General features: G+C 53.8%; 1 protein-coding gene across 2 annotated transcripts in view; it reads left to right on the top strand.

The window, feature by feature from the left end:
* Positions 1-24,546, top strand: part of IGSF3 (immunoglobulin superfamily member 3) — an 86,410-nt gene extending 61,864 nt beyond the window's left edge. For both annotated transcript variants that reach the window (XM_035540626.2, XM_035540627.2), the window contains 5 exons: positions 570-974; positions 15,432-15,842; positions 17,424-17,831; positions 20,422-20,847; positions 21,571-24,546. In XM_035540626.2, the coding sequence (XP_035396519.1) occupies positions 570-974; positions 15,432-15,842; positions 17,424-17,831; positions 20,422-20,847; positions 21,571-21,821 (1,901 nt within the window). In that variant the 3' untranslated portion in view covers positions 21,822-24,546. The remainder of the gene's footprint in view (positions 1-569; positions 975-15,431; positions 15,843-17,423; positions 17,832-20,421; positions 20,848-21,570) is intronic.
* Positions 24,547-24,643: the final 97 nt, after the last annotated feature.

The raw sequence follows: 24,643 nt of genomic DNA, 5'->3' as shown, positions 1-24,643 counted from the left end.
TCTACAGGCTTCACTGAAGTAATCATAACAGTAAAAAAATATTTTCTCTCTAGCTCAGAGTAAACGAGCAATGGAAATTCCTTGACCCAAAATGTAAGCCAGTCAACTAGGAATATGTTATTTGTTATTTTTAACTTGTTAATAGATTGGTGTTTTTAAACTCCCCTAAACCTACAAAGTCTTGGGGTTAGACAAGTAAAGATGTGTTGACTAGCTTGTGGAGTTGTGCAGATGTGAGGGTAATTGTATATAGCTAGGATCTGTAAGAGAACAAAAGAGATGCTGTGTGAAGAATAGAAGCAACCACCTTCTCTCTGTTATAAATTGCCTCCACTCTTGGATTACGTAACCTCTGCCAACTCTCCAAAGCACAGAAGAAAACTTTTTCTTCTCATTATCCTCATCGTTCCCTCACCTGCAGTGACCAGCTACAGACCTGGACAGGGAAACAGGGAGGGAGGATCCCTTGGCCAAGAGGTGGTTGTGAATCATGGCGTCTACAAGTGGTCGTGCTTGTTCATGCAGAATCAAGCCATGCTCTTTAAAGCCCTTCTCTCTCTTTTTTGCAGAGGCTGGTTTTGCTGTCACAGCTATTTCCCGCACCCCTGGGGTGACCTACAATGAGTCCTTCGACCTCCAGTGCATCATCAAGCCACACTACCCATCCTGGGTCCCAGTGTCAGTGACGTGGCGTTTCCAGCCGGCGGGCAGCACCGAGTTTCACAACCTGGTCACCTTCACGCGTGACGGCGGGGTCCAGTGGGGTGACAGGTATATGGGCTTCCGGACCCGCACTGCCATTGAGAAGGCCGAGTCCAGCAACAACGTGCGCCTGAGCATCAGCCGGGCGAGTGACACGGAGGCCGGCAAGTACCAGTGCGTGGCCGAGCTCTGGAGGAAGAACTACAACAGCAGTTGGACGCGGCTGGCAGACAGGACATCCAACCTGCTGGAGATCAGGGTCCTGCGGCCGGGTAAGTGTGGAGAGCAGACAAGAGGGTCTGGGAGGTGTGTCATGGGGATGGGCTGCATGTCCGTGTTGCGGTGGTCTCTCCAGAGGAAGGACTGCTCTTGTGGCTGCAACTGACATCTCACACTTGTGAAAGTCTTGGGTGGGACTTGAAACTGTTCACAGGGTTTTCTTCTGGGAGGTGAGGTGACTGAGGCTTGGTCCGGTTTCTGGGCTGTTCATGTGAAATGGAAATGGCTTTCAGGATGCTGCCTCCATTCATCAGAGCAGACTCTCTTTGAGAGTCTGCTCTAAGAGAGGAGAGGGGCAGGATCAAAGAGAAGAGTGGCGCTCCCACCATAGCCCCTACGTGCACACCCACCACAGGTGTTGTGGTACAGCTCTTATCGAGTGACTGGCTGCATCTCTTGCTCAGTTGGAGACATCTTCAAAAGCAGCTAGTGATTAAAGAGCCTGACTTTCATCCCCACTAGAAACTGAGCCCTTTCCAGCTGGGACTCCCCAGGTCCATGGGTGCCCATTCACAGCATGCAACATCTAGGCAACAGAGACCTGGTTTGGCAGGGAGAGTCAGAAAACCTACAAAGTGCTTATGTTCCCTGTAACAGCCAGTGGAGAGAGTTGGGCACCTTCTGTAGGTTTTGTTGATGATGACTTTTTGCTGGTGCCTCCTATTCCTCATGAAGGCTGCTAAGATGTGTGGTCAGGGCAGCTGTTGGCCACCACTGAGCTGAATGGTTTATTGCTATCTCAGGGCTAGAGTTCGTGTTTGAAGTGGGGCTTTTAGCACTTTCAGGGCTCTTGGCTCAGCTCCTTGCAGCATTGTCAGTCCTGCCCTCGTGTTCCTGTGCAGAGGGATGCCTCCCTAGGGTCTGCCTTCTTGCTTAGGGATTGTATTTTTCCCCTCAGTGGCCTTTTCCATACTCTCATCCGCCTTCCCCAACCCTCTGGGAAAGTCAGGGGATGCTGTTAGCTCCCTCATGAGCTTTCTGCCCTCTTTCTTCCCTCTCTTCCTCCTTCCTTGCTGTCATCTCCAGGTTAATCTTCTCCATTTGTCTTGATTACCCTGCTTTGTAATACATGTTTTACTGCTTGCAAGGTCACGTTGGTGATGTTCATCATTTTAGCTTATTTCCCTAGGAAACAGCAGTGACTGGAGATGGTCCCTGGAGTAATATGCTTCTTCATGGCATATTTCTGTGCATGCATTTGTGTGTGACACAGAGAGAAAGAGAAATCCTTGGTAATATCTTCCAGAAGAGAGCCTCTGTGCCACAGTTCAGTGTGGCCAGGAGGACATTTAAGCCATGTTCTGGCAGCCGGTTCTTCTTTACTGGAGCAGTGACCATCAAGGGATTCCTTAACAGAACAAGTGATCTAGGTCTCCATGGTTTTTACCTCTCCCTGTCTCCCGGCTGCTCAGCAAGCTACTTGCTACACAAATCTTAGCTGTCAGTCCAATGAGCCTTGCGTAATGTTTGTGGTTTTATGGCCCACAAGGGGATGGAAGAGAAGAGGGGGGCTCCTTCCTGACCCTCCTCCTCAGAGCGTCCCCAGCACTGCTGTTGCACTCTGTGTTTCGTTTCCATGCCCCAGGCAGCCTCTAAGAGCCGGTGGTTTAAGTTCTCCATGAATGTGGTGCTGGCAGTCGTGCCAGCATCTGCTGCAGTTCTCGCTGGTTTTGCAAGCTGCAGAGGGTTGTGTCATCACCGGGTCCTTGGCTAGATCATCTCCAAACAGGGTCCAGGATGATGTGGGAAACACCTTCCTCGGTCACCTCCGAATGGATGTCCTAACGTCCCCACGGTCAGACCTGTGCTGACGAAGCAGATGCTGGTTTTCAGATTACTACCCAGGGCTTCTTCAAAAGGGGTCATTTGGGACCTCTGAATAATTGAGCACCTGAGAGTGCTCAACAAGCACAAAACAGTCCAAGTCTGTGGCTCCATAAGTCACCTTAACCTGACATAACCTGAGGCTGATACTGGATGCCTTAGTCCTAGGGTCTGTTTTTCTTTGTCACTCGCCCCAGGTCCCTGCCTTGCCCCTTACACCAGTAGGTTTGAGGTGAGCTGTCTCCCCTACAGATCCACTAAGGGATATGCAATGAAGAAGGCAAGTCTGGAAGTCTTTTGGCAAATGGAGCTAGCACGTGTTTCCAGATTGTAAGTTAATGTTGGGATTCTAGTTTTCCCTTAAGACCCCTGCTCCCTATTTGTCAGAGTGACCTTTCTGTTTGACAGATTCCAGGTGCAGAAGTGGCAGTCGATGTATGTCAGCCTTTAAAGTGTGCTAAGGTGAGAAAGGTAAAATAGTGGCTGCCTGATTGCTTCATTAATCTCTTCACTTTGTGAAATCCTGCATCCTCGAGGGACTAGGTGCCAGAGCTTCCCTTGGTGTGTCAGTTTGCTGTTTCAACACTTCGCCTGTCTCTTCTTGGCACTCTTGTGGTGGGAAGGGTTTGCAGTTGTCATGCATGCTGAGTGGTAGCTGCAGAAGTGGCAGCGTTGGTTCTGAATTGCGTGTGTTAACATGGCTGCGACATAATTTCACTTGCTGCTTTTCAGCTGGCCAACAGGTAATGCTGAGGAAATGCCAGCAGCTTAAAACACGTCAGTCCTTATTCCCAGGAAGAAACTAGCAGGATTTGGGAAACATATCTCAGAAGGAGGAAGTGAATGGGGCAGGTAATTGCAGCACAAACCCAGCTCGGAACTGAAGGTCTGTAGGTGGAATGGCAGGAGTGTCCTGCATGACATCTGGAGCTAGATTTGACCTTTGAATGTGATGTTCCTAGTCCCTTGGGCATGAGGCCATTACACAGACTGGCAGCATGAGGAAAAGCCCTATTAAAGGATGCGGTCTGTATATGCGAGAGCTTGCAGAGAAATGGGGCAGCGGGAGGACACGGTGTTCATCCCTCGGTGGTGCGTGAAAACCCACCAGCAGCAGCAGCAGTACCTGGCACTCCGGTATTTCTCCCTTCCGCGGCCTGCTCCTGGGTGTCACGCAGCCTGGCGCACGCCGGGTTGCAGAGCAGAGGGAGGGCTGTGCACAGGCACGATGCCCCAGGCCGCTCCTGTGTGCTTCGGAGGGGCAGAGACCTGCACTGCTCGAGGGTGAGTGCTGGGTTGGAACTTCTTCACGCTGGAGTAGGCAGCCAGCTCTGGGGATCTGTCGGGCAGGATTAGGGACCGGGCTGGCGACTGGCTAGATTGCCTGTGGCTGTTTCGTGTCCTTCCAAGGCAGTGCTCTCCTTCCAGCTCTCGAGCTGCCTGTTGTTCCTTTCTCGGTGAGCTCATGTTGCAGCAGAGGGGAGGAACAATAAAAGGAGGCTGAATTCATGCCAGCTGCTTCCCTGAAGCCAAAGCTGGCAGGAGACCACGCATAGGAGCACGGGCTGAGCTTGGAGCGAGCCCCAAGTGCAGGGGTGAAGCCTGCATCCCACCTGCATCCTTCAGCCCCCAAAGCCGGGGCTTCCCCTGAGGGTTCACCACCCCTTTCCCCTTGGAGGGGACAGGCACGGTGCCTACCTGGCACTCTGCCACCCCTCTGGTGTTAGGGGAGGATGAAGTGCAGGCTGTTCCTTTTGAACCCCGGTAAGCCTGAAAGTGTTTGGATTTGTGCCCTGTGGAGCCCAGGAGAGGCAGGCAGTAGGTGTGCAGGGGACAAGGGGGACCCGAGGGCTGGCAGGCTGGCTTTGTTCGTGGCTGCTCCGTGGGTCTCAGTTCTCCCTGCCAAGTTTCCAGGGACGGAGCGGCTGAGACGGGGCGGGCTGTTTGCGAGCAGCGTGCGTCCCCGCGGTCTGCGGGACCCAGACAAGGGCAGCAGACAGTCTCTGGCGGCACAGTACGTGGCGGGGGGGCTGTGCTGCGGTCTGGGCAGGCTAGGACATTGGAATATGTCTCTCTTGGCAAGAAGGCTCGAGAAGATTTGTGCTGCTGTATCAAATTGACATTGTCCTCGCGCGCATTCCTGCACTTGTCTCTCCCCTGCGGGGCGATTTCGGCAGAGCTTCGAGGGGTCCGAGCGCTGCACCTTCGCAGGGAGTTGGCTCCGGGTTGGCATCACATTTGGGATCGCTCACGTCCCCCTTCCTCATTAGAGATCCCAGTACCGTCCTTTCGGTCCCCAAACTGCAAGCTGCGTGCAGACCATCAGCCTCCGATAAATGCGCGGCCACCCCTGTGCCCGCAAGTTGATGTCTTCTTCCCATCTTCTCCCGCCCTTTCCCTCCCTCCCTCCTGGCGTCATCCCTCTGCCGGTCCTGTCGTGACTAATCCTGCAGCGGGCACACGGGGAGAGGCTGCAATCACCTCCATAAATCTGCCCTCTTGCTCCTGGGTTTCTGACAGTAATGAACGTGGGAGGAGGGACGGGGAGGGGTGGAGGGGGATGATAACCAAGCAGACGCCAGGGGTGCCGGGCTCCTCGCTGCTTTTTCACAAGCCGGGCTACAGCAGATTGATTGACCTGGGAACCGTCAAGCAAACAAGACCGTCAGGCTCTTCATTAGAGCATTAATTAGCTTCCAGGGGCTCTCCAGGGGCTGCTCTGTAAAGTTTGGTTTATTAGGAGCTGTCAAGTTGGAACTGTTGTGGAGGGGGAGGGTGCAAGCTCCTCGGCTGGCCTTGGAGAAGGGGGACGCTTGTGCCTGAACTTTGAGAGTGGGGTGAGCCAGAGCTTTGCTGCCGCAGAAATTCTGTGCTTGGGTGGGTGCAGAGCTATCTCTCTCCTGGTCTCCTCGAGAAATCGCCCTGGCCACTGACAGCAGCCTGGCTGTGCTTGGGTGGTGAAGGCTGGAAAAGCTAAGGAGGTGAGGGAAGAGGAGGACCCTTATCTTGTGGTCTGAGCTGTCCCTGGCAGTTGTAAAGAGGCTGCTCGGTGTCCCGCTCCTCCTTCCCTCCGAAGACGTGGTGAGCAGCCAGGCAAGTGATGGTTGTGACTGTGGATACTGGGAATGCTGGGAGGACGAGGAGAGGAAGAGGCAGGGGAGAATTGGAAAAACAGGCTGCCTTATGGCATGCTTAATGCTAGGAGAGGACTGATTTTCAAACAGTTGCCAAGGCGCTTGTGGAGCTTTCCCTAACAAATGAAAATCAGATATTGCTGTTAGTGCCTTTCTCCCTTCTCAGTTCTTAGTGATGTCTGTGTATGAGGAATCCTCTTCTGGTCGGGTGTGGAAGATACCCCTCCTACCACGGATGGTCAGGGATGTCCTGACCTCTCCCAGACTCTTCAGTGAGGGGCTCAAATGAGCCTTCGCAAGGGCTGCGAGGTGCGTACTTTAAAACCCGACACTTTTAGCTGCTTGGAGCAACTAACAATATAGTTAAACAAGGAAAGGTAATGAGCTGGAAACTTCCTTACACAAGTGAAGTCTGGAAACTTATCTCAAGTTTGCTGCTTGCGTGATCTCAGGGTAGCTTTGCTCTGTAGAATAGCACTGCTTCCCTGCTTTAAAGCCTTCTGCTCCATCTGGCATATAGCTGTGCTCTTGCTTGAGTGATGAAGGAGTTCAAGAAGCGCTCAGCAGGGACAGGAGGCTGCTCATCAGCAGCCACGACTGCTGCGCGGAGCAGTCTCCTCTCCCCTGGGTGCTCAGAGACTCGCTCCTTCCCCTCCATCACCCGCGGGTGAGACCTACTGTCCTGCCCCAGAGCTGCTGCTCTTCCCTGTCGGCTTCCAGTGGTGCGTGACCCGGCGCTGTGCCTTTGCACAGACCTGCATTAGCGACCCATCTGGTCCCCTTCTTCTTCCCCGGTTGGCACGCGTGGGTTTGCTTCCTCCACCTCTGACCCTAACCCTGCTCAGCCTGCTGCGTGTGTGCCCGTTGGTCTTACTGCTGGGGTTTTTGCTTCTCAGCCCCAACACTATGTCAGGAGACCCAGGCTGCATGCAGAATATGCAGTCTCTGTTTCTCTCTTTGATACCTTGTGAGTGGTCTTCTGCTCCCGCTTGCAGGATGCACATACAGAAGCAGAATGTCAGCCTGTTCGCAGTCTGTGCACACGGCTTCTTCGATGTTGTTTTGAATGTCTTCTCCCCACACTCTTTAGCTTCTCCTTGATTCCCTCTTCGGGAACTCCTTGGACTAAAGTAGTCTTCAGTGAGCAGTACTTGGACATTGCCTGCCTCTAAAGCTGAGAGGACACTGCTGAGCAGCCAGAGATGGCCCAGCCCCAATTACTATAAATCCCCTGCCTTTAGCCTTCCTGAGTGTTGGTTCAACCGATGGACTGGGGGTGTCTTCTGCTGTTGGTACACAGCTAGAGGCTTCCCAGCAGCTTTTCTCTTTGACATGGCAGCCACCTGCGTAGCCAAGTGGTGCAGCAATCCCTGTGTAAAGGAAGCAACTTCAGTAAAATAATGCTATCCATTTTTTCTAGTGGCAATTTTACCTCGTGAAGCTAATGTCAGCAGAACATTTAAGGACAATTTCTATACGAGTGTTTTTCCAGAACTTCCCCTGATGGGAAGATGGGTTCTCCAGTTAGCTTATGGAGGCAGCAGCATCATGAACCCATGAATCACGAGTTTGGGTCTCACAAGGCAGGTGGAGCTGATCTAGCACTTATTGTGCAGACAGAGGTGATCCTCAGCCCCGGCTGTTACTGCTGGCTGCATGGTCCTGTCCCATTCCTTGTGCCAGCATCGGCCCTGCTGTGATCGCCCCGCAGAGAATGAACACAGTGAAAAGAAACAGTTAAAGGTGAGTGAGCTCTTGGATGGATTAAGTTGGGCCCTCCCCAGGGGACTGTATTTTTGCACAGAGGGCAGCACTGACAGCTTGGAACTAGCAGCGCTGGCGCAGCATCCAAAAGACCTCACGAATCCTACAGGAGGTCTGCCTGGGAGGCTTGCTGTCTGGATAGCAAGAAAACAGCATTTCATACCACCCTCAGCACCTCATCTCACAGTGCATAGCAGCCAGCTTTTCAGCAGTGGCCTCTGAAACTACACAGGTAAATATAGTGAGCACCAAAAATACAAAATATAATCACAGTTAAAGGGAACAGCTCTACACTAGCATGCACCTCTGCAAACTTTTCAAGTATCTTTCTGACACCCTGTAAGGAAGTTAGGTCTTTAATAGCCAGACTCCAGAATGACAGGGGGAATTTGTGTGTGGTGCTGCCATATGTGTTGTAACTTGCTCTTTGGGTACATTTAATTACTTTTTTTCCTAATTGACGTAGCACTCTTTTGTTTGAAATCTTTCTGATGAAGGATTGATTAAATATCTCCATGTGTTATTTTCTTCTTTCCTTATCCTCGGCGGCTGTAGCTTGGTACTGAATTTATCTTCCAGTGATCCTATCTCCATATTTTAATTTACAAGTGATCAGTGAGCCGTATATTGTTCTCTGACAGCAGGCACAACTCATGCTGGGAGTCTTTTACTCCCTCCCCCTGCCTCTCCTGCAGAACTTTTACAATTATTTCAGGGTTTGACAGGAAGGTTTCTGATTCTAGGGTTGCGGGGTGTTTTCGTTTGGGGTGTCTTTGTGTTTGTTTCTATTTCTTCAAGGTAAGTTGTCCCTGAGTCCTTGCTGTCCTTCAGGGAGCCTTGGTTTCTCAGGGAAGCCGTTGTGGCGGGGTCTTGCCCCAGGCTCAGGCAGGCCAGTGGCCGTGTCCCAGCCCCTGGTCCCTGGGTTAGCCGTGGCCACACCTCAGAGCTGCTGGCTTCCCAGCCTTCTCCATCCCTGCATGGCCTGCTCCATTTATGCTTGCAGGTGTACAGCTCTTGGGCTTTAAAGAGACTTTCTAGGTCACACATGCATGCTGCATCAAGGCACCGACCGCTTTGTTACCTGGTAGTTTGTTAGCTGCTCCGGGCCAGCACAGCCACCTCCAGATGCGAAGGTAGGTGAGCTCCAGCTGTGGTTCTCCCTCTCTGTTGCAGACACACACAAAGCTGCTTTGGTTTGTATGTGCAGCCCACCTGAAATGAGAACCTGGGCCACCTGGGGGCTGCAAAAATTTCTGGCATTGCTCTGAAACTAGCGGAGCGCAAGAGGAAAATGGCAGTGTGGTGTTCGAAGTCCAAGCCTTGGCTTTTTTATCTGCCTGCCTGGGAGGGGGCAGCACCCAAATGTTCCTCCAGAAAGGGTTAACATTTCTCTCCTTTCCATAGAGCTGCTCTCCCAGTAATTCGATCACGTCAGCCTGTTTGCAGGCAATAATTCATTGTTATAGGAACACTACAGTAAAGTGACAAGTTAATAATGGCAGTAATAATGGCAGGCAAAGTCTAATGCTATTTCCCATTCTCCTGCTCCTGTTGCACCAGCAGCGGCCCATGTTGGCTAATGCAATTTGCAACCTCGCTAATCCAGTTTCAGTAGGGATTGTGTTCTATTAAAAGAGAATAACAGGAGTCGGGAGCTGTGTTGCCATGTTCCTGGCCTCCCTGGGGAGGCCGTGCTGGCGCTCCAAGTCTTTTGTCTTTGCTTTGCGGTGATTTCTGTGCAACGCTTAAGCCCGTTGAGCAAGCTCCTCCTCGGAGCCTCTCATCTTCCTCCCTCCTGTGAACGCCTTGCGGAGCAGAGAGGGACCAGAGGAGAGGGCCACCCCTTCCGGTTCCCACGTCTCTCCCTTTTGTTTGCTCCTTTTCCAAGGAAACTCAAGGCACCCGTCCCTCATCGCGCTGAGTCAGGAGGCCGGCTTGTGCTTGCTCCGCTCCCATCGCCGCAGTTCCCGACCATCATCAGCGCGCGTGTCCTTGCAACACTTGCAGAGGCGGAGGAGGCTCTTGATCCGTGTTTTATGGAGGAGGTAGCAGAGGTGCCGAGCGTTCACACATGTCTCAGCCTGCGGCAGAGCAGTGACCTGCATACAGGTCTCTTGAAGCCGAGGCAAACAGGAATTAGGTCACTGGGTGCTTTCGGGGAAATGACGAGGCACCTGAGGGTGCGCGGCCGTTGTGACTGCAGGGTTGGGGCATCAGCTGAGGCTGTGCCAAAAGCCTGGCCGGTGCCCTCAGAGGTGAGGGGTGTCTGAAGCCGAGGGCGCCGGGCAGAGATGCAGGTCCTGTGCATAAGCATCGTCTCGGGTCGTGGAAATGGGTCTCTCCTGATGGACCTGGTAGGCACCATCCCTGGTGTCAAACCGTGCGTGGGCTCGCGCTGCGGTGTCCCCGTTTCTCCTGTCCCCACCTCCCTCACCTCAAGACAGCGAGATCCCAGCGGAGGTTTTTACAAGTAGGGCAGTCCCTGGGAAAGCTGTGTAATACTTCACCAGGTCTCTCCAGGAGAGCACATCTTCTGGAGGAGTGCTCCCCAGGGGGTGTCGGTCTCCAAAGTAGGACACGGCAGCAGCCCTCGCCGCCTCCCTGTACTCGTGATGGGGCTCCCTGGGGGCTCTGTGGTCTGCTTCTGGCTGTCTTTGTGCCCACCCCTTCTGCCCCATGGCAGCTTCCCAGGGGCGTACAGAGCTCGGTCATCCCCTAGCTGGCAGCCCCCTCCTCCTACGCAGCAGAGGGGCACATTGGATTTCGTATGGGTTTTTTACTGATGAAGCTATCTTCAGCTACAACTGAGTAGAGCCGTTCCCATAACTTGGTAATTGTGCTTCCCATGTGGGAAGTGAACCCTTATCGAAGAGCTGCTCTTACATTTTCTTGACACCTACAAGGAAAGATGATGTAAAAAGTCTGAGAGCACCTTTTTATCAGAGCATCTTAAGCCATAGATTGCGAAGTGCTTTAATAAAGGTGAGTGTTGTAACCCCAGCCTGATGATTAGGGAACAGAGACGAGGGAGCCAAGCGGCTTTACCGCTGCAGGGAGTCAGCAGAAGAGCTGCGAATCGTGCCGCTGCTTCTGCCCTCCTTCGCTGCTGACTCGTGTCCCTTCCCCCCTAATATTTGTGTAACCGTGCTTATCAAATACCTGGCTTGAGGAGACTGCCTGCCTGCTTCGTGGTGTGTAGAAATCCCCTTCCATACATACCGGCCTGCGGAGTACCTGGCCATGTCGTGGCCTGCTGTGGTTCTCAGGTGGGCCAGATCCGGCCCCCCAGCCCACAGGTGTGAGCTTTCAGGACCAGGTATCCCGAGGCGATGTCTGTCCCTGCAAATTAACAGGGACGTGTTTCTCAGCCTGGGAGTTAATGCAGGGGAGACTGTGATGCTGGAGGATGCTGCATGAAGTGAGATGTCTGGTGAGCGTACAGACGTGCTGTGGACACCTCGCACCTTCGCCAGCCTCTCCACGCAAGCAGGGAAGTAATGTCCCTGCGTCCTGGCCCGGCTCCAGCATGAGGCATCGCCCGTTTAGCCTCCCGTTGCTCCTCCAGCAGACACAGTGGGATGCTTGCACTGGTGTAGGAGAGCGTTTATGTCTCCGTGCCATCAGAGAGCTGATGTCTTCAGTCCCGGTGCTGCCGGCAGGGTGCCAGCCCTGTTGCAGAACTCAACACGCGCCCGCTCTTCAGCCAGGTCATATGGCTGGGCAAGGAGATGGGGCTGGTTTAAGAAAAATACGAGGGTTGTAACTGTGACCTGTTGCCAGTGTAAATTGAGAGCCTTAACAGCATATGTAGGGCCAATTACAGCACGTCACGGTATGATATCCTCTTTACTGGCACCCTCCGGGGAGCCGGGAGACATCGTGGCAAAGGATTATGGCTTGCAGACGATAGGCACGGTAACTTCACCTCGACACATGCACCTGTTTTCCTCCCCAAGCAGATGTTTGGGAAGCTGTTAAGAGAGAACATCAGCCTCCTGCCAGCGCAGCAGAAGACGCCGTGTAACCCTGCCTGCTCCTGTGGCTGCACCCACCGCCTCTGCTGCTCGGCAGCGCTGGAGCAGCCCTGCCCTGGCGCACCACAGCCGCGGGGCAGGCTGCATCAGCTCCACGTGTGGAGGCCCAGACACGTCCCCGAGCCAGGAAAGGGAGTTTCCCTGTGTCAGGAGGGCAAGTTTTGGCTGGCTGGGTGCCTGGGATGTCAGTCTTCTTGCAGTCCCACTCATGCACCAGCAACTGCAGTAATTTCCCTGTCATGCAGGCGTCTTTAAACATGACCTGGCAAGTCACACGGAGTGTGGTGGGACACGCTTTACCTTGGAGAGGTCTTAACCATTGGGATGAAAGAAAGAGCTGGACTTTGCGGTGTTGTATTGTACTGTAGCCCTGGTCCACTAACTTCAGAATTATTTTTTTTCTTTTAAATCTCCATTCCTGAGTGCCAATTGAGCCTTTTGGATCAGTTGCATACCTGTGAATGGTGGCTGGTGGTCCCACCTCCTCCGCTCCCGTGGGATAGCAGAAGTGTCAGCAGCCCCGTGGAGCTTCCTGCATCCTAACTGCATTAGCGAGCACGCCAACCTGCAGCCCAACGGAGCGGCTGCTCCAAGGCAACCCGCGTGCCATGGCGGTTCTGAGCCAGCGGTTTGCAGCCTGTGGTCTGTGAAAGCAGTGAGTTGTTCCTCGGGGATCTGCGGAAGGGAACGAGGAAGAGGCAGGCTGGCACTGGGAGGTGCACGTTCGCTGTGTAGGATGTGGTGGCACCTGGGCGGGAAAGCTTTTGGTGTTCGCAGATAGGAAAAGGCTGGGGATGTCCTGTCTGATGCTGGGAGGGTACAAAACCTGCACTTGCATCTCCCGTGGAATGTCTCAATTAGGCAAATGAGTCACGTTAGATGAGAGGCACGTTGGCAGGGGTGTCGTTATACACAACTGATAACTCTAATCTAGGCAAAGCTCCACGCGGTGTTACGAATCTGTGCAAGCGCGTGCAGTCTGGCAAAGGGAAGACCTGTAGTCCCCTGCAGGGCCTGCCGTCCCGACGGGAGCAGCTGCAGAAGCAATCATCTCGTGGGGGTTTGGGGGACTCCGGGCGTGCGGGGACGTTGTGGTACCACAAATTCCCAAACGCTGCCTGCAGGAAGACTTTGGGGGCTGGGGTGCGAGCGTGGAATTTAGGATCTCACTGTTGACAGAGTTGGGAAGAATTCTTCCCCATCACACTCATCCCCACGTAAAAAAATCCTCCTTTCCCTCTGCTGGTGGTGCTGCGAGGTGGGAAGAGCGCGGTCCCAGCAGCTCCCGTCCGTGCACGCCCCGACAGCGCGCGCGCGTGGATGTGGAGCGACCCCGCCGCACGCAGCGTGTGTATATGCTGCATTTTAATAGATATAGGGCTACTGACTTAACATACACAGTTGCTATAGTAACAGAGGTTTCCTTAGGAACGGTTGCAGAAAATAATCCAGTGCCAATTAAAAATAAACTGTTTGGAAAGGGGGCTGGGGGGAGAAAGGGAACTGCTGAGAATCACCTTCCCCTTTATTGGCTCATCTCTCGGGGACTCAGAAGATTGATTAATGCTTGAAATAACCTTTCTCAGCCGACAGCGAGCCAAGGAGGTGGGATGAGCGTGCGTGCAGAAGCTGAGGCTGCTGTCCTGGGGTGAAACAAAAGGGATGGAGTGTGCCTGGGGGGCAGGGGTGCAGCAGACATATGACAGCATGATGCTAAATCTCCCCATTAAGTTGAAGTCCCCCAGAGAGGAAGAGCAAGGGACTGTTTCCCTCTTTCCCTCCCTCCGCTGTCTGCGTGCCATACCCGTAACGCAGCCATCCAGGCTTTATTAGCATACTGATTAAAGTCACGGGCAACGTGGGCTCCAGGGGAACTTCTAATGCATTACCGGGATGCCTATCTCAGATGCTGTGCTGGAGCAGAAAGTGTCACCGTCGGGGGAGTTTCTCCCTTCCATTTGATGTCGTTTGCGTGTACCCATTAGCTCCCTCACGCATCGCTTGTGCCGGCAGGCATCCGAGACCCTGGCGCCCAAGGGACACTGGAAGTGAGGCGCGACACAAAGCGAGGAGCCCTCGCCGTGGTGGAGAGAGGAGGCAGCGCCGCTTCCTCGCGAGCAGAGGATGCGTGGGCTGGGTTTCCAGGGTGCGGATCTGCACGGCTCCCCTGGCAGGTTTCAGTCTTTCACGCCTGTAGCACCGCGCTTCTGCCGTGCCTCTGGTGCCCAGGGTGCTCGGTAGGTTTCCTTAAGAGATTTGCAAATTGTACACAGAAGACCTTCGCCCGGCAGCTCCCTTTCAGGGGGAAGCAGTTGTGTGAGGCACCAGGGGAGCTTGGAGAGGTCGGGACAGGAGGGGCTAGAGCAGCACCGGCACACACCTTCTGCCTCTCGGCTGTTGAAGACCATCACAAAGTGTTGTCAGGACGCTCTTTATAAGCCGTGCCTGAGTGTTGGTGCCACAGGGTGCAGCAGGAAGGGGTTGGAGCAGCGTGCAGGTCCCCCACATGCATTGCCCCCATTCAGGGAAGCCCGCTTTCCTGCCTGTGCTCAGGTGTCCTGGGTAATGTAGCATCCTTCACGCTCACACCTCCGGCTCATCCCTTCTAGATCTGCACTTCCCACAGCCTCACGTTCAGGAGGAGCTGCTGGTCTCTGTAGGAGTGGTGAAGGTGGTGGCAGGGCTGCTCAAAGGGAAAGTGTTTCTGGCCAGATGCAGCTCCTCTCTTCTGGTCTTTAGCTGCCAGGCTTCCCTCCAGTGCAAGTGTCACACGAGGGCGCTTCACATCCTCCTCTGCAAGTGTCAGTGCCGTGGGTCAGGGCTCGCCGCATCAGGCACAGCCTGAAGACATGCAGGGGAAGGCTCTACCTCCTGCTCCTGCAGGGAGGGAGAAATTGGGGGCCAGTGTCTGCCTCTCCCCGCAGGAACAAGAGCTAATGTCATCCTCAACACTGCGTGACCGCTCAGCTGCCCATGCGGGAGCTGCAGTCACGCTTGGGAAGCCGAGAGCGGTGGCATGGCTGTGGCCTCTCCCAGGTAATGCCGTCCTTGGTGGCCCTAGAGCCAGAGCTCCTGGCTGCTGGAGCGGAGCTTGTTCCCTGCTGGTCCTCTCCAGGGGGATTCTTCTTTTCCAGTCGTGCCCTGGACTGCTCCCCTAACTATTGGCATGTCTGTGTGTTGCGTGTCACACCGGGGTGTGACAGCAGTAGGGTCTCATTTAATTCCACTCTGTCTGGAAACGGTTTTCTGTGGAACTAGTCGAAAACCCACTGGAATACGCTGCAAGCTGTATGATTTCACTATGGAAAAAAGCACTCGTGTCTAAAGGACGATTGCAGCTGAAGAGAGAGGGAAACTGAGTTTGGGTGTAGCCTTCACGCTAGGTTTGGTGTTCTAGACCACAGTGAATTAAGAAAGGGAGGCTTTTAAAGGAGAGACTATGGAAAAGAAGGTGCCTCACTGAGGGACCTGGTGGGAAAATTCAGGAGTAGAGGGGAAATGAAAAAGGAGAGCAGGTTTGGTAGGAGAACATCTAAATGCTTTTGTCCTGAAGGTTTGTTGTAAGTGGGACCCAGGCAGGAGCAGCCACGTGTGCAGCTGGGGGAGAGCTCTCTGGTCCTCCCCCAAACAGGTGAGTTTCTTCTCCATGGCCGTGATCCACCTCTTCTCACCTTCCTCCGTTCCTCCCTGGCAGTGACCAAGCTGCAGGTGAGCAAGTCGAAGCGGAGCATCACCCTGGTGGAGAACCGCCCCATCCCGCTCAACTGCTCTGTGAAATCCCAGACCAGCCCCGACTCGCACTTCGCCGTGCTGTGGTACGTCCACAAGCCCTCCGACGCGGACGGCAAGCTCATCCTGAAGACCACCCACAGCTCGGCCTTCGAGTACGGCACCTACGCGGAGGAGGAGGGGCTGCGGGGCCGGCTGCAGTTCGAGCGCTCGGCGTCGGGAGGGCTCTTCAGCCTGACGGTCCAGCGGGCTGAGGTCCGCGACAGCGGCAGCTACTACTGCCACGTGGAGGAGTGGCTGCTCAGCCCCAACCACGCCTGGTACAAGCTGGCAGAGGAGGTGTCGGGGCGGACCGAGGTCACCGTCAAGCAGCCAGGTAGCGCACGCCGCGCTGGTGGGGTCCTCTGGGGCCTTTTGGCGCTGGCTCTTGTGCACGTCTCCTGCTGAGCTTTGCTGGGGCGGCAGGGATCCTCCACTCTTCTTTCCACTACAGCCTTGTCGCCCCCTCCTTGCATCCTCATGCCTGCACATCCCTGCACAGGGGGACGTTTCCCCTCCTTCAGTGTGACCCTCCTACACCTACGCTGGGTTGGTGTCCATCTTAGGGTCCCTGCCTGTGCCCCTCTATCTGGAGGGCCGCTGTAATGAGCCAGGTTTCTTTATCCTCAAGAGCATCACCTAGAAAGTGTGTCAACCAGCAACCTAATGAGGGAGAACTGGTGTATGCCTGCCTGGGAAAGCATTTTTATGTTTTGCACGTGGCTTAATTTTACTCTGCATCTGTATCCTGGCAGGCGTGGGGAGCCTTGCCTCTTTTCCCTTTGCACTGTGCACATGAGATGTGAGTAATCAGTTTAATGAGGTGGGGAGCTGGCTGCCAGGAAAGGAGAAATCTGCTCTGGTGGTGGTTTCCGTGGCAGAGGACAACTCTGGTAAAGATGGGCTGCTGGGGAAGCTGAAGGTGGCCACCAGAAGCTGGGGGCACAGCCCTCATTCCATGCAAAGAGGCAGAGAGGCAAGGACCGTCCCTGAGAGCAGCCCGCAGCCCATGCATGCTGCTGATGCAGAACATCAGTACTTCACAAGTAAGCCCCTGCTTGCTCCAGGTGCCTAATTCTGGAGAATAAATTCACCTGGTTGTGCGGGGAGTGCAGCAGGCCAGAGCGTATTGCTCATGGCCAGTCCCAGCTGCTTGTTTCTGTCCGCAGATCCCTGAGATGGCTGTAGGGCAGTCAGGGAGGGGGGAGCTGCAATTTGCCCCCTCCTTTGCATCGCCCACCTCTCACCGGGAAGTACGGTGCCTGTCGCTTACTCGTGTGGCCGTACCAGGGAAGTCCACGCTGTGCCCCTTGAAAGAGGTTGTGAAGGAATTAGGAGTGTACCACACGTCATTTCGCTTAAAAGCGCTGATTGCAATCACCCCCAGAGTATCAATGAAATTATTGAGCAAAAACCAGGGACATTCCCAATGCAGCAAAACACCGTGTGTGACTTTGCCCTTGTGCCACTTCTCGTTTTGCAGTAGTGGTTCCCTATAACCAGCTGTCCCTTCTCTGCCTTGTTTTTTTTCCCCTTTTCCCACTGCAGGAGAGCTTACTGGCTGGGGTGTGACCAGGCTCATGCTCTGCCCCAAGGGGAGAATGAGAAAAGCTTCACATGTGACCTCCCTTCACGAGATGTTTGTGCACTTAGGATCCCCCGGGTCCTATGAAGAAACATGGGGTTCCCAGTTTTCCGTGCCAAATGCAACCTTATTGGTTGCTAGCCTGAGATTTTCAGAAGGCCCTCAACGGGCCCACCAGTCCCGTTTTCTTTTCCTTGCTTTTTTTTCCTTCCCCCCCTTCCTCTTTTCTTTCATCACACCCCAGGACAGTATCTACGAGGGAGGTGCACGTGGGGGGACACGGCCCCTGGCATCCCTCAGTCACCCTGCATTTCTCCCGGCCTTCCCCCGCAGATAACCGCCTGCAGGTGAACCAGACCCACAGGAACATCACGGTGCTGGAGAACCAGTGGGTGACCCTGGAGTGCCAGGTGAGCAGCCGGACCAGCCCCTCGTCGCAGCTCTCGGTGGAGTGGTACGTCTGGCGGCCAGGACACCCGGAGAAGGAGGCCGTGGCGCGGCTGAGCCGGCAAAGCACGCTGCGCTACGGGGACCCGGCGGCGCTGGGGGACCTGCGGGGCCGCATCCACATGGAGAGCCCGTCCCTGGGCCTCTACCTGCTCTCCATCCAGAACGCCACCGTGCGGGACAGCGGGGTATACGACTGCCGCGTGGAGGAGTGGCTCCTCGACCCCAGCGACCGCTGGTACAAGCGGGCAGAGGACCTCTCCGGGCTCACCACCCTCACCGTGAAGCAGCCAGGTGAGGAGGACCTCGTGCTACCGTCCTGGAGCAGCTCTCTGCCCTCCTGGGTCACCGTCCGTCTGTCAGCGACGGAGGGTCTAGGCAGAGGGCATGGCTATTGCTCTACGGGCCATGCTGAGGGTCTTCATGGGTGTCTTCATTGGCCCCTTGCTTTTCTGGAAGGAGCATGCAGCAAGCTCTGTAAGCACAGCTAGACAGGCTTGGGATTTCGTCACCACTGCATTTGCAAATTTATTTTTTTACAGCAGTTTTGGCAGATTCAGTGGAGCAGGCTTCAGATTTTATTCACATTTGGATTGAGAATGAGATGGCGGAAGCTCTCTCTGCTTTCCAGGCAGGGTCTTTGCGTGGGAAGAGGGCAGCAGAGAGGGGTTGAGACCCCCCACTGGTATCCAGGCAGTTTTACACGATGCTGCTCCCTGCTCCACAGGTAAAGAAGAAGATGTGGGGCACGCCAGCTCCAAGGCTTCATCTGTGGATTAGGACCAGGGCTGGGGCTTCTCCATGGGGCAGGAGCTGGCTAGAAAAAGCCAGCCAGAGAGAGCCAGCCAAAAGAGCCAGGCTAGAAAAAGCCTGCCTCTGTATGGACAAGGGGATACTTAGGGGCCTCCCATGCCTTCTGGCTACCTTATTCCCCATGATAGCGGTTCAGGTGGCTCCCACTGTGTAACAGCACTGTTTTGGCTATGCCCAGACACAGGGAGATGGGGATCGGGATGCTTCTCGCTCTTTCCAAGATCTAGGGTGGTGAAAAATTCTGAAGAAGTTCAAAGCGGGGAGGAAACTCCAGTTCGGTGAGTTTTACCAATAGATGACAATCTGCAAGGACAATTTACCTTGGGAAATATGGATTCTTTAGTTTTTGAGCCAAGTGACTTCAGATTAAATGCCTGTCTTAAAGGAAGGCTGTAGGTCAAACAAAAGTTATGGTCTTCAGTTGCTGGATACCTTCCAGCTTTCAAAAAAAACACACACTCTGCAAGTACTTTTTGGTGCTTTATGCCTGCCCATTTCAGCAAGGTGTCAGCCTCGTAACTCTGCGATGGAGCTGGCAAAATTATAAGATTCTGGGTAGTTTTTATTGGTAATTACTTGCAGAGAAAGATTTGTGCTGCAAAAAGCAGGAGCTGTCTCAGGGGACAGCCCAGCTCTTGTCCATGAGGCCCTTGCTCAGGAAGCTTCTCTGGCTGAGATGGCTTCAGCAGAGGTCCCCCAAAGCCCCCAGGCAGTCCCTGCACCCTGTGTGTCTGCACAGCTCTACGTGCAACTCCTCATTCAGGATGGAAATTGCCAGCCCTGAAGGACAGGGGACTGAACGTGAGGGGAAATCCTCTAGGCTCCATTCGAATTGTGGAAGGATGGGGAATGGGAAGAAGAGGGGGAGTTGGGAGTGCAATAATTCAATATACTTATTTATTTTTTCATTACAAGTGCTTTGTTGGTGTTTGGTTTTCTTTCATGACAGGCATTACCTAACAAAATGACTGAATTTAAAAATAGTACAGCTTGTGACTCATGTCTCATTAGTGAGGATCTCCATACTCATCTTCCAGTACCGTAATCATGAGCAAAGAAAAAAAAACACCTCAGTATCTTCAGACTTTAGTTCTCTTTCTGTTTAACCTGCTGAGGTGGGGGAGGCTCTGTGTTTATTTTGACAAGCCATTTCCTTCCCTTCCTCCTTTTTACCCCAGAAGTCCCCAAAATCTCAGGGCTTACCTCATTCCTGTAGGAATCCCTGTGGGGAAGATGAGAACTGAAAACACTCGTGTTGCCTCCAGCCCTAACAGCTCTGGCCTTAATGAAGGTTTTCCACAGGGGACCATTTAAGAATTGTAGGACAGGTGCTGTAATGTGAAACCCAGCCGCCTCCTATCTGGGGAAGGGACCTGCAGCCCGCGGTGAGGTCTGGGGGACAGCAGCACCCTGTGCCCTCTCCTGCAGGGACCCCCAGTATCTGCAAGGGGCAGGGCTTGCCCTCTGCTGCTGCTGGAGGAGAAAGGGCCCCTCTCTTCAAGCTGCTGGCTTGCCCTTCATGCTGAACTCCTGCATTAGGAAGGGCTTTTTAATCTTTAAATGAAAGCTTAGATCTGGGCTGATTGTGATCCCCAGAGTATGTGTTCCCTGGCAGGATGACTAAATCAAATGTTAATTGCTCTTGAAGTCAGCCTTTAATCAACTCATCTGAGGTTCTGGCCACTGTATATCAGTTAGCTAAAAACATCTCTGTAGCCTTGCAGCAAGTAATAGAGAAGAAAAGAGAGAGAGACTTTGGGAAGCGTCCTTGCTGTTTCTGTGCTGCGGTCATCTCTGTGGAGGAGTCTGTTACCTAATTAACTTCCCAAATTGCTGGAAAAAATTCTGTCCTCCTGTGCCTCAGGCATCACTGATTTTCAAGTCCTTTGAGCGCTCTCAGGCAGGTTAGAAAGCCAAGGTACACAGGTACACAGCCTGCCAAGCCCCACGCAGGTACCTGTGGGGCTTGGCAGGCCACGTCAAGCCTTCACGTTTCACCTGGATCACACCCAGTGTAGCAGCCTTGATGGCAGTCTGATCTGCACTCACCGCTCCCATTTTGTTATCCCAGACCCCACCTTGCAGGTGGACACGGCCACTGCCAACCTCACGGTGCAGGAGAAGGAGTCCTTCCCGCTGGACTGCAGCATCCTGTCCCGCTCCAGCCCGGAGTCCCACTTCGCGGTGACGTGGTACAACCTGCGGGCCAAAGAGGCGGGTGGCCGCGCGGAGGAAGAAGAGGAAGAGGAGAGGGAAGCGGTGCTGAGCGTGGGCCCCGACGCCGTCTTCAGCCCCGAGACGGGTCGCTGGGAGGGCCGCCTGCGCTTCCAGCGGCTGTCGGCGGTGCTCTTCCGCCTGACGGTGCTGCAGGCTGGCGGTGCCGACAGCGGCAACTACTCGTGCCGCGTGGAGGAGTGGCTGGCGGACCCCAACGGCGTGTGGTACCGGCTGGCGGAGGAGGAGTCGGGCATGGTGGCCGTTCACGTGCAGGATGCAGGTGAGAAGAGCTGAGGACCTCAAGCATCCCGTGCGTCTTGGTTTGTGTGGGCATGACCGGCCTCCTGCCCTTTCCCTCTGCAGCTGGGGACTTGGAGCCTGGATCTGGTCTGCAACGGGGCTTATCTGTGGTACCAGTGCTGTTCCAGTCGAGCTCCAGGCTCATAGCCCAGCTCTGCGGGCTGGGTTGTCCCCATGCTCACCATACAGTCACTCGGCTGTGAGCCTTCCTGCTGATGTGCGTCAGCTGCAGACCAAGCCCAGTGTCGTGAGGTCATGTGTGAGCCCAGTGCTGTGACACTAGGGTCTCCTCCCCGTAACTCTCAAAGACATCAGGTGGTTTAGAGGCCTCAGAGATAGCTGAGGTCATGAGAGTTTTGTGGTCCATTAAGGGAGACGTGTTAAGATGCTGCCTCTGTACCACCACTGAGGGAAACAACACTTTGCGATAAGGCTCCCTGCTTTATAAGATATCAGAAAATCTGCACCAGGGAGGAAGATCTCTAGCACTCATGAAACTCTTAGAGGGAGATAAAGCCGAATCATGCCCTGTAATAGCTTTTTTCTGCTGCTCTGTTTTCCAGTATCGGTGGTTTTTCTCAGAGCCCTGCCTCCTGTGCTGATACAGATTGATGAGCATCTGTTTTTTATGTTTCTGAAGAAGGCTGTAAGCTATGTGTTGTGTAGAAACTGTAAAACGTGACTGTCCCGTGTCTCTTTCCAGGCTCCACCCTGCAGTCTGTCATCTGCTCCAATGACGCCCTCTTCTACTTCGTGTTCTTCTACCCCTTCCCCATCTTCGGCATCTTGATCATCACCATCCTCCTGGTGCGGTTCAAGAGCCGAAACTCCAGCAAGAACTCGGAGGGCAAGAACGGGGTCCCCTTGCTGTGGATCAAAGAGCCGCACCTCAACTACTCGCCCACTTGCCTAGAGCCACCAGTCCTCAGCATCCACCCGGGAACCATAGACTAAAGAGGCAGAGAGGAGCCCAGGAGGACGCGCAGAGAGAAAGAAGCAGAGACACACCAGGAACCCTAAGGAACAGAGTGGTTTTCGTTGTTCTTGTTTCATTTGTTTCAGTGTCTGTGCTCCAACGCGGCGGCTGAGCTCTGCAGAGCGCCCAGCCGGTGGGGACAGGAAGGTCCGAGGTTTCTTCCAGCACCTGTGGGAATGCATCCAGCCACCAAGACAGCACCGAGCCTGTGCATTTGCTGTACATAGCGGATATTCCTCTCATTAATTTTGATCCCATCCGTTGTTGTCCTTTGGGCCGTTACTTTTTCGTTGTCGTTTCTTTTTCGTCTCCCAAAGAACTGTAGGCTTCCCCCTCTCTCCATACAGCGAGGAGTTCCCAGGGGGCTTGTGGTCCTGGGACGATCTCTGGAGGTAAATGTGTACGTGTACCAAAACAGACTTTTTTTTTCCTCCTGAGATTCTGTGCCATGGTGAAGAAGGTCTTTTCCCAAGGTGCACTGAGCTAGCTGCTCCCTCTTCCAAAGCAGGCAAAGCTAGGACCACCTCTGAGGGTTTAGGTGGGGTATTGGGAGGTCCATCTCAAAAACTGGCTGTAGCCTCAGGATCTTCTTGCCTCTGTCTTACTGTTCTCGCAGGAGGAGGCAATTCACCTTTTGGGAGCGTTCCCCAGTCTTGGAGAAACTGAATGTTCAACGCGCTTGCAATCAGGACAAAAGCAATTTAGCTCGTCTCCAGGAACTGAGTGGGGGAACAGAAGGAAGGTACCTGAAAGCCCTGACTTTGTTTTAATCAAAGAAGGTCCTCATGCGGTCCAGCATGCCAGAGAGATGCTGCCACCGATGAGGCAGCTCCTCTCCGTGCCCCACTTGCCTGGGGACGGGTGGCTGGATCCAGTCTCTGAAGGCTTCAACTTGACCAAAGTAATGACTCTAGAAAGGGGGAAAGAGAAAGCTCCGTGGGTTGGATTCACGGTCCCTGGATGGTTCAGCCGAGGAGCCCAGTCACAGCCACGCCATGCAGCAGGGACATGCCCTTAACCACCTCGTGTCACCAGGGTTCCCAGCAACTCACGCTGCTTCCCAGCACGAGCTTGGACAGGGCAAGGAGCCTGCATCGCACCTGCACCCTGGGGGCTTCCACATCTCTTTGGGTTGAGAGAAATCTTCCCATACATGTGTGTGCGTGTGCCGTTTTCCATCTCTGGGGCTTTAGGAGGAGAAACCATTTCACCATAAGCCCTCTCTCCTGGCAAAGTCACCTGCTCTTGTTGTACGCAACTGCCGTGACAGGAAATGCTGTTCTTTCTGTGAAAGATATGGCTCTCACGAAGCAAACCAGGGCTCTCTCCATGTGGGGCACCTACGCTCGAGTACCCCGTACTGCCAAGTACCCCTGCTGTGTCCTGTGGAGGAAACCGCCTCCTCCCCAATACACGCTAAGCATTTTGTCTGGCGGAAGAAAATGTTTGCCAAAAACGGCCTTTTGTTGTCTTCCTTGATGTCTTCCTGGCAAATCTGGCCATTTGTTTTTTGCAGCATGGCTGAAGCCAACGGGGGCGGACGGGTGCAGCCGCAAGACACCCCCCCGCCTCACGTAAGAGAGGTGCCATACCTACAGCTGCCGACCCCTTTGGGAGGGTTGGACCCCTCTTTGTGAAGAGAAGGGGACCTCAGCAGATGCTCTCTAGCACTAGAAGGTTAAACCCTGATGCCTTGACGTTTCAGAGGTGGTGAAGCCTCAGGTGGGAGATCTGCATGGCACATCCTCTCTCCTGGCTAGAAGAGGAGCTTGCATCTAACCTGCGTGGATGCAGATGGTCCCACTCCAGTGGCAGGAGAGTCCGCTGCCACCTCTACTCCTCCACCAGAATGTCACTCATTTCTTCTGCTGAGAAGCCCAAATTGCACTCATCCCTCTGCAAAGTCTCCCTCCTTGAGACGTAATTGCTTACTGGCCCCAGCATACGCATAATATCACACTCCTATATATATATGTATCTCACACACCCACACACTTGTCTTCCCTTTCTGGATAAGGAGTCTGCAAAGAGAGGAGTGGGATGAAAAGTGAATGGAACTGAAGAACCAAGACATGAACAACAGCAGCTGCAGCCAGTGGGTACTGTTTCATAAATGTAGTATCTCTTGTACATACTGCTTCAGGGCAGGAACTGCAATTCTTTTCGGTTTAAAGGAAAAAGAGAAAGTCAGCAGGAACTGTTCTTCCTTGGAGAGCATGTGCTGCATCTGAACCATGCCTGCCCCAGCAACGCTGCCCCGGACCAGGGCTCTTGTGGAGGGCTTTCCCACAGCCGCCTCCCCCTGGCCCAAACTGGTCCCTGCCCAGCCGGCAGTTCTTGCACCAAGCCCAGGCTTTCCCAGGAAGCGGCTCCTGTGATGGTCCCGGAATGTACCTTGCCACTGACATTTCTCCGTTGTTCTGGCAGTCTGTTGCCCAGTCTCAAAGTTCTCTTTGTTTTTATAAGGCAGACTCTTCCTGTAATGAGTTTCGACATGAAGCTTTTCAAACCACTCTCTCTGCTGTAACTTTCTGTACTGAACCTGAGATGAAAGAGAGATAGCCTATCCATGCATGATGTGGAAAATTGTTTGGGATTTTGTAAAAAAACAAAACAAAAAAAAACTTTGTACTATGTTGCACTAAAACATGTTTTATACAACACACCTGAGAGCTGTAGTAAACTGTGTTGAAATTGTGATTCATACTGCTGCTGGTTTTTGTCTGATTTGGGCTTTTGTTGTACCTTTATGCACAATCCCTACGTAAAGGTGTGCTGAACTCCCAAGCCAGCTCCCCCT

This window comes from Cygnus atratus, chromosome 1 (genome assembly GCF_013377495.2).
Source record: "Cygnus atratus isolate AKBS03 ecotype Queensland, Australia chromosome 1, CAtr_DNAZoo_HiC_assembly, whole genome shotgun sequence".
Lineage (NCBI taxonomy): Eukaryota > Metazoa > Chordata > Aves > Anseriformes > Anatidae > Cygnus > Cygnus atratus.
Note: the sequence above shows the minus strand (reverse complement) of the source record. Positions and strands in the feature narration are given on the sequence as shown.